General features: G+C 44.2%; 1 protein-coding gene across 1 annotated transcript; it reads left to right on the top strand.

The window, feature by feature from the left end:
* Positions 1-4,423: 4,423 nt before the first annotated feature.
* On the top strand, positions 4,424-9,250 carry LOC144094092 (uncharacterized). The gene is made up of 3 exons (XM_077627989.1): positions 4,424-4,712; positions 5,503-5,596; positions 6,864-9,250. The coding sequence occupies exons 1-3, from the start codon at positions 4,560-4,562 to the stop codon at positions 9,206-9,208; spliced, it is 2,592 nt and encodes an 863-aa protein (XP_077484115.1). The 5' UTR covers positions 4,424-4,559; the 3' UTR covers positions 9,209-9,250.
* Positions 9,251-9,632: the final 382 nt, after the last annotated feature.

Raw genomic sequence — 9,632 nt, 5'->3', positions numbered from 1 at the left:
AGTTATGAGGAAGGAGGTATAAGTGCACTGGAGAATGAGGGAACATGTACATTTCCTTAAAGAGGATGCTAAGGTGGGAGAGCGGAGCGGGAGTCAAACGGGCTCCCTTTTGACGCGACACCCTCATTTGCTACAACATAATATGCTTAACATATAATCATAGTGTTCTTCAGACAGCAGCGTGCGAAAAGAGAACTAATTTCCTTGCAACTAGCAGGTAACTGGCTGGTTTCGCATGTGTACAGTCAAACGCGATTTTAAGGTGATCACTTCAGGCTTTGCCTGCTCAGATGATTTAACGGCGCTGGGATATGCCTCTGTTACAAAAACTGTTCGACGTGCTTGATTGTAAATGTCTCTCATAACCAGCCTGCTTTCAGTCCCCTGTCCAACAAGGTTGACCAATGTTCCCGCTTCTGTTCGCACTATACTTCAAGCCACTTCGTTTGAGTAAAAGAAAAGGTAGAGCCATCAGTGGTTCTCGTACTATAGGTCAAAGACTGAAAGTATAAGCTTATGCAGATGACCTCACGTTTTTCTGCGCTGATAAGCCAAGCATCGATGAGGTTACTTGTTTAACTGAGGAGTTTGCTGCAATGTGAGAAGTTCGGATTAACGGTTCTAAGGGTTGCGGTCTCTGATTTGGAATGTGGGGATGAGCACCTGCTGAATATGCTGGTATGCAATGGATGCACAGGCAACCGAAGTACTTTGGCATCCCTTTCAGTACCTAGTTTTGTAAGCATAGCGCACATTACTAGAAAGACCATGTGCCAACTCTTCACCACTATGCTCAGACTTTTCTCCCCCATGGTCTCTCGAATCTTGGCACGGCGACTGCAAGTAATCTGTTTCTCTCCACTGAAATTTATTATGTACTCAGAATTATTTTAATTGGCTCTTGCCACTTTCAACAGCTCTTGCCATTTTCATAGGGTGTTCGTCTTCTGAGTATAAGAGGCGCGATAACCCTTTCCGTCCTGTGAATGCTGGCGGCCTTGGTTTACTCCACCTGAACGTCCGACAGATAGTTTCACGTTTCTTGTTTTTCCGTGGAACTACACATTCAATATAGCGTGTATTCTTGCAGTCAATTAAGTTCATGTTTTGTCGAACCTCACTGTGGCTTCTAATGTTCCTGGTCGCCCGTGTTTGTGGCGCTTAATGAATGCGGCGTACTTGGCTTTTCGTTTCCTGCTTGTTCGTTTCTCCCCTGAGTTCCAGTTTTCAATGTCGAGGAAACGGTTGTACAAGGATTTAATTTATGTACTCTTACCTCCGCCCATATGCAGCTCTGTGTATTTTGGTTTACCGGAACATGACGTCGTACCCCAAACGAGTACGTAAAATGCCTCTCTCGCCGCGTACCAAGACATATTTTCTACTCGGTACATAGCGAGATTTTTCCCGTTAAAGCATGGTTAGAGAAAAAGGGTATTTTTGCGTCTATGGAAAATTGACCCCTTTGTGATGCTCCAGAAACGACTGAACCTTGTTTCATCAATTGCATAGCTGCAATATTCTTTTAGGATATCTTGCAACGGACATTAAAAGAAAAACAGTCTGACGCCGCATCATGTATGGTATCTCACTGCACTGCCATTTGTTTAGGAACCCTTAGACATGTTCTTTCTGACTGGTCTGCACAACCTCTGGAAAACACGCATGATGAACCGACGTTCTGAATCTGTTGTTTCTGCAAAACACCACTTCAGCAGAATGATTGTGCATCTAAAGGAACTGTATACCCTGACAGAGTTCGAACCAGATTGGCCACCACTCCTAGTGCTGTGCTCTTCATTGCACTTTTTCTAGTGAATCTTTGCTTAGGTGTGTCTCATTATGATGTAGTAGTGATAGGTACTCTGTTGCGTCTTTCGTTGAGCTTTGTTGTTTAGGTGTGCTGTATAAAGCATTGTGTCGATTTGCTCATGGTTTGTATAAACTCCATGTACAAGGAACATTGCACGCTGTAATAAATACCATGTTTAAAAAAAAAGCCCCGCGGTGGCTCAGTGGTTATGGGGCTCGGCAGCAGACCCGAAAGGGTTCGATCCCGGCTGCGTGCGGTCGCATTTTCGATGGAGGCGAAGCGCTAAAGACCCATGCACATTAAGGAACCCCAGGTAGTCTAAATTATCCGGAAACCTTGGCTACGGAGTCCTTCATAGCCTGAGTCGCTTTGGTACGTCAAACCCCAGAAAACGAAACAGCCTACTTCCGCAAGAACGCTGCAATAGATACATGATCTTAGCTAGCCAAAGGATTCTTCCATCCTGCACCGGCATGTTTGCTGCGGACTAAGCGATTATCACGCTAGCAAAAATTCTTGGTCCGTTTCAGCCGGGACGAACGGCATAAATTTTGAATCGCGCTGGACTGCTTTACGTGGCTCGGTTCCGTGTGACGGAGGATAGCACTAGCGCTTGCGAAATAAAAACCACGAGGAGCGTTTCTTTTTTGAGAGGTTGCCTTCGAGAGTAAAGGTTCCGCAGTTTCCATCTTGAGTCTGCACTGCGCGTCAGGTTAAGTACACGAAAACAAAAAAAAAATTGGCCACCGTGACGAACCTATAACTTTGCCGTCTATGTTGCATAGAAGCAGTGCAGCCTGCAAAACGATGGGCTAGATTTTATAACACTGCGCTTCGAACACATTGCCAAATTTTTTTTTAATGGCACCTTCTGCCTCGGGAAAGCTTCGAAAAAAATGGCAGCGTTTTAACGTAGTTATATCGGGTAGACATGCGAAAGCATGTGTTTAGCCTGGTTGGCTCATGGTTTTGCTTTGCTGTGTCGTCGGCACCTTTGGCGACCGTATTAGACTCAGGTTAAGCTCTGGTCGAGGTTAAGCTGATCTGATCTGTTCGCACCGCAAATAGAAGTTAATGAAGACGACGGCATGCAATGCACAGCGCGAGAGAGAGTTTAACACTGCGGCGATATCATAGCGCTCTGGAGCACTCGCCAGCTTAACTGATCTGTTCGCGCCGCCGCGGGTTCGAATCCTAGTCACAGCAACAATTATTTATTCATTTATTTCACACACAAGAACGTTAACATGGCGTCGCTGTTGCTATACAATGGCTCAAGACCGTAAGATCGGTTGGCAGGATTCATGGTCGGGGTTGGTGCTTTCGCTCTAATAAATGAGATTGCCGATGTGTTTGTTCCCAACTTTTTCCCGAGTTTCCATATATAGAAGAAGTAATCCATAAGACTCAATATTACGAAGCAGTAATAACAAGATTAAGAAGTTTGCGGGCATACGGTGGGCTCAGCTGGCAAAGGACAGGGTTAATTGGAGAGACATGGGAGAGGACTTTGCCCTGCATTGGGCATAGTCAGACTGGTGACGATGATTATGATGATGATGAATTGAATTTTAACGTGTCTACATTGCCAAACCTCACTTTCTTTAAGCATATATGTATATAAATAATTTTAAGCCAGTTGCACGCGTCGGATATCTTCAGTGACGAGTCAAGAGCCTTGGAACAGCCGTTCGAATTTCTATTTCTCTGCGAAAGCTCCACTACTAACACTACTGCTGCTACTGCAACTACTACTACTACTACTACTACTACTACTACTACTACTACTACTACTGCTACTACTACTACTACTACTACAACGACTACGACGCTCAACCCAGGGGAGGGGCTCTAACAGCTACGTTGTAAATCCAAATCCGGGGTTCTTTACTTAACCTTCTAGCCTTAAATAAAGTATTCTGGCCGATAAAGGCTGTTTGCAACATATAGTATGACATCATGTCACTGGGCTCTCAGTTACATCAGCATTGTTGAAAAGGATTCTGCTTTGGGACTTCAATTCTCATGGGCAATTATTATTCTTCCTTCACCAAGCTCGAAAGTGTCAATCTAAAATTGGATACTCCTGCTACATATCACATGCACGCGCTTAGCGCTTAGAGACGTGCACAGTGCGCTGAAAAAAGCCCAAAATTGGTGGTTGGAAGAGGTTAGGTTTGGGAGAAGTCCTCCTCTCTTCTCGGCTTGACCTCGTCCCCTCGTTGCTCTCTGCCAGTTCTGCTTCTCATCCTACTCACTCTTGGGATTTTAACCCTTATCGATTATCACGAGGGGGGGGGGGGGGGGGGGGGGAGTTGACTTTGTTCCGCCGCACGCCTGAAAACTCCTGCCGTCATCCGCATAGATCGCGAAAAACGCGAGACCTCACTCTGAACGAATACAGGCGCGCAATTGGCTGATAGCATTCTTTGCCTATAGTGATGTCAACTTAGCCTAACTAGTTAGCTGACGCACGCCACTTGTGGCTTCGCCAAAGCGCCCAAGATAACGCCTAAAAGCGCAGGCAGGTGGCGTGCAAAGGCGCCACTGTTTAGGGTGCCTCGATGCGCGCGCCCTCTCCGCCGCTCCGTGCAGGGTGGAGCCATCCTTTGACAGGGTCAGTGCCGCCGCCGCGGAAGAGGGCAGCCATATTTGAGCCCACTCCTCGCTTCCCCACGGGCCGGTTGCACGTGCGTGGTCGCGCGTCCGCCCGGTCGCAGTTTTCTTCGGTTTCAAAACTCGCAAGATGCCTGGCTGTTGCGTGCCACTGTGCTCAAACCACTCCAGAAATGGCTGGAGAATGTTTTCATTCCCAAGAGACCCTAAAGGAAGGCTCCTCTGGACGGTGAAGATAAAGCGGGACAAATGGCAGCCTGCAAACTCTTCGCGCATATGCAATGTAAGTACAGTGATTATTTGGACGGTTGCGATTTTTTGTAGTTATGTCTGTCGCTGCAGGTTTACATTTAATATGTGCGCTGGAAGTTGTGTTAGTGTTCCTGGAAAGGCTGTAACTACGCACGCTACGTGACTACATCTTTTATGAAACATATATAAGGAGGAATTATACAGCAGATGAGTGGCGGAAAATCATTTTCATAACTCGCAGGTGTGGACATGGATTTTGTATTTCTGTGCACAGGCTAATAAACACAACTAACGGTAATATTAGTTATATACAGTGAAGCGTTGCAGAAGCACTCGGCATTTATGCAATAACAGACTGCTTGCTTGTAGTCGGTTAGCTTAGAGCCGACAGGTTCTTGATTAATTTTTCAAATGGCCCTAAAAGCAAACGCATCAAGAGACATGCGTCAGAAGCGTCAGAAACTTTGACAATAGTTTTGTAGAGTTTTTATTTGTTCCAAGGCTGTTTGACGAAGCCAGGAATTAGTTACTTTTGGTAAAACTCCCGTGAATGTGAGCTTTCGTATATAGTAGCTTCGCTAAGAACTTGTTGCTTCTATCTGGCATTTCTAACGTTGGCGCAGTTATTGTGCAGTGCCGGCTATTTCCCTTGTGCGCAGCCATTATTAGTCTGACTTTTAGGATTTGATAAATGCAGCTGCCGAGTGTGCGCGACTCCTTAACATCGCTGGAGCAGTGCCAGAACTTGTGTATCTTTCAAAAGGGGCATTTCTTTCTGTTTGTACTACATACTGGACGCCTGAATTAATTTTCTTATGCAGGCCCATTTCGAAGACAACTGCTACGAGAATCACCGCGCGGATGGAAGGAAGCTGCTAAAGTCAAACGCTGTTCCAACCATTTTTTCGTTCAGACGTAAGTTGCACTATATTTTAATATTGATGGCAAATATGATGTGCATCACTGTTGTGACTCATGAGTTAGAATAATAGCGCTTAAAATCTGGCCTTCTAAATGCAGTACCAATTGCATTACCAATTGCAATTTTAAAACTTTGTCATTGAAATTGTGCCTGTTGCCAAATGTTTGGGAGTGCTCTTTGAACAGCACACGTCTTGGGATCTGCAAGCAGATACAATCATTAGGAAAATATCCAGAGTATCCGGAGTACTTTCTAAATTGAGACATTGCCTCCCTACATGTGTAAAACGCTTTATATATAACTCTCTTTTTATGTCAATAATAAACTACTGTTATTTAGTCTGGGGGACAACCACTTTATCAAACATTAATCAGTTACATATAATACAAAAGAAGGCTGTTCGAGCGATCATGAATGTCCCATACCTTGCTCATTCCGAACCACTATTCAGGGAGTTAAAATTAGTGCCGCTTCCTGAACTTTATCACCATACTCTCAGAAAGCGTTATCAAACAGGTATCAGAAAGAAAAACAAAACTCTTGAAATTATATCGAGTCTAACACTAAACAGAAATGTTCGGGACACTCGCTATCACGAGACTTGGGAGGTTCCGTGTAACCGCACAAAATATGGTGACCAGATGCTGCGATTTCAACTGCCGAAATTACTTAACTGATTACGCACACACACACATATATATATATATATATATATATATATATATATATATATATATATATATATATATATATATATATATATATATATATATATATATATATATATATATATATATATTTTTTTTTTTCAAGTTACAACGCGTTCGCCTCTGTGTTTTTTGCACTTATTTATTGACTGTTTGTTCAGATGTGTGGTGATATTGTTACTTTCCTATCATTATTTTTTGTATGCAAAGTGTTACCTGCCTAGTTTTTTTGCACAAGTTCTTTTCATTGATTTCATGTCTTGCTCATATCTAATGTATATTTGCACTGCTGTGTCGCTGTCAAGAAGACGGTCAGTGGGCGCTGCCAAGCCCTATTTTTGTGGCTTTTTGCCCACTGTCCGTGACATCAGTGTCTGTGGGTATTGATGTTGAAATAAATTGGAATTGGAATTGAATTGGAATTGGAACTTTTCAAGCTTAAAATTTTCGCTTTTAGGTTATGGTTCGCGCAGCTATGAAATAACTGCCGACACTGAGCAATTCTGACGAACTTCACTCATTTCTGCTCTTGCATTTCCTTTTGTTTGTGCAGCTATGGTCCACCACCAAAGAAAGGCTCCTAAGGAGAGAGGCACACCCGCTCTACCAACTACATCAAACTCAACAGTGCAGGAACAAGGACCTGGCGTTTTTGCGGATTGCGATGAGCCTGGGGGAACGAACTTAAGTGAAGAGGTTGTCTATCAGCCTAGCGATGGACAAACAGAGCAAAATGAAGGCTGCGATGCACATTCATCCAGTAGTTGTTGCGCTCAACTGAGAAAACAACTGGAAGATGTGAGAAAGAACCACAGACAACTTCAAGAAGTACATAAAAAAGCCAACTTGACTATTAACTCTCTTAGAAAGAAGGTGCGAAAGCTAAAAAGCGCCGTAGAGCACTTTAAAAAAAGGATAAAATTTTTAAATAAAGATCAAGTTCGTGCACTTTCCCGAAAAAGCAACAAGGGAAGCATCTGGTCGCCGCAGACTATTAAACAGGGGCTTCAACTGAAGTTTTCTTGTGGGAAGTCTGGTTACAGAACTCTCAGACAGCTCGGCTATCCACTTCCGGCAGAAAGAACTCTATCTCGTCGCCTCCACTGGCTCAAGTTCTCACCAGGAATTCTTACAGACGTTGTAGAACTTCTCCAAGCGAAGGCACAAGGCATGGAAGATGTAGAAAAAGACTGCGTCCTCTTTATCGATGAGATGGAGATTGCCAGAGGGTTTCAGCTTGACCGCGCTGAAGACATTGTGTATGGGGGAGTGACATTGCCACAAAAGCCAGATGAGCCTGCTAATCACGCTCTGGTGTTTATGGTTGGAGGTCTCAACCAGCGATGGAAGCAGGTGATAGCTTATCATTTCACTGGAAGCCATGTGGATGGCCGCACGCTCAAGGACATTGTTCTGCAAGTTGTCCAACTCTGCGCCGATATTTCCCTCAGAGTTCGGGTTGTAACGTCCGACATGGGCGCCTCAAATCGAGCGATGTGGCGTGAGCTGGGATTTTCTAGCCACCGAAATTCGAAGACAACCTGCTCAATACCACACCCTTCGCTCAATGATATGGAGTTGTTCTTCAACGCAGACGCTGCTCATGTTTTGAAGAATATTAAAGGTCAGTTGATAACATCTCATGCATTTACATTAAGTGAAGCAACAGCCAGCCAGTGCGATCTTCCCTCACGTGAAGTGAAACTGGATCATGTGCATGCTGTGCTGGAGTTTGACAAGGAAAGGGAGCTAAAGCTCGCACCGAAGCTCTCTGAAGCCCATGTCTCATCTGGACATTTTACGAAAATGAAAGTCGGACTTGCCGTGCAATTTTTCAGAGAAGCTCCCAGTGCAATCCGATACCTCATCAAGGAAAAAGTGCTGGACATAGAGGCAGAAACAACAGCTTGGTTTTTAGAGCTGGTATCAAGATGGTACGCATTAATGTCGTCGCGTCATCCATCTGTTGCCCTAAGTCTGCACGATGTGGCGAAGCATCATAGAGCTCTGGAAACTCTAAACCTGGCTCTAAACACCTTTCAAGGGATGAGCATGGGCAGCACGTCTCAGTGGAAGCCATCGCAGGCGGGCCTCCTGATCTCCACAACGGTCGTGCTTCGCCTGCAAGACATTCTTTTGAACTCGGAGGGCTACAGCTTCTTACTCACCAGCAGGCTGCTACAAGATTGCCTTGAGAATCTTTTCTCTGTGGTTCGTCTCAGGAAGCCTGTCCCAGACGCCTATGATATGAAATGCGCACTGAAACTTGTGTGCATAAGCCAATTTTTGCACACGCCGTCTACCACCAGCTACAGTGTTGACGATTCTGAGTACCTGGTTGACCTTCTGTCAAACGGGAAACGTGAACTCGCTGAAGCCGAGGTAAAGGAAATCGATGACTCGGAGGTTCTTTTCATTGAAGCGCTAACATCGACTGAATGCAGCATTCTGTTCCATATTGCCGGATTCCTCGTTAAAGGTATTCTGAAAGCCATAAATAATTGCGAGCAGTGCAAAGCTACTCTGCTCGGTTCTAGTGACGCTGAAAATGCATATCTCACAAGGCTGAAGGAGTACCTCGAAAATGGCGACAACCTGCATTACCCCAGTCCTGAAGTGATGAAAGTGCTGAAGTCGTGCGAGGAGCATTTTAAGGGCATCACAGAATGGGCGGAAAGCCTTCTAACTATGAAATCTCCAGTGCAGGCTGTGATAACATACCTAAGACAAATGGTTCCGTTTAATGTTGAAACATGCCAGGTTCACAACGAAATCATTCAGAAGTTGTTATACTCGACCTACGCTCGAACGAGGCTGCGAATTCACCTGCGACAACTGGAAGAAAAAAAAGTCAATGGACATGCAAGCAAAACGTGTGCTGGCGTCAGCTTGCCGTGAAGAGATTTGTAAATATTGTGTATAAATGTCAAATTCACCATAGTTCGCTTGTCTCCTATTTTTTGACAGTAGCTTTAATAATTTACAACATAAATAAACTGCATTATTACAACTCCTAAGTAAGTGAAATTTATGCACTTACGTTTCTCATTAACTCTTCACACTATATAAGAAAAACTTCCTCAGTCGATGAGACACGCGCATTTTCCCAATATAGGCTCTGTTGATAGATGTTATTTTTTTGCCTTTTCATGAGAGTATTTTTCACAGTCAAGTTTGCGTTCACTTAATGTTTTCGGTGAAGGTATGAAGGCGCCGAAATTATCCCATGCTTTGTTAAAGTGGTTACTTTACATGAAAAAAAGCTGCACGAATTATGCAGCTGCATTGTATATTACAGCTACAGTGCAAACTCCTGTACCAC

This window comes from Amblyomma americanum, chromosome 6 (genome assembly GCF_052857255.1).
Source record: "Amblyomma americanum isolate KBUSLIRL-KWMA chromosome 6, ASM5285725v1, whole genome shotgun sequence".
In the NCBI taxonomy this organism is placed as follows: Eukaryota; Metazoa; Arthropoda; class Arachnida; order Ixodida; family Ixodidae; genus Amblyomma; species Amblyomma americanum.
Note: the sequence above shows the minus strand (reverse complement) of the source record. Positions and strands in the feature narration are given on the sequence as shown.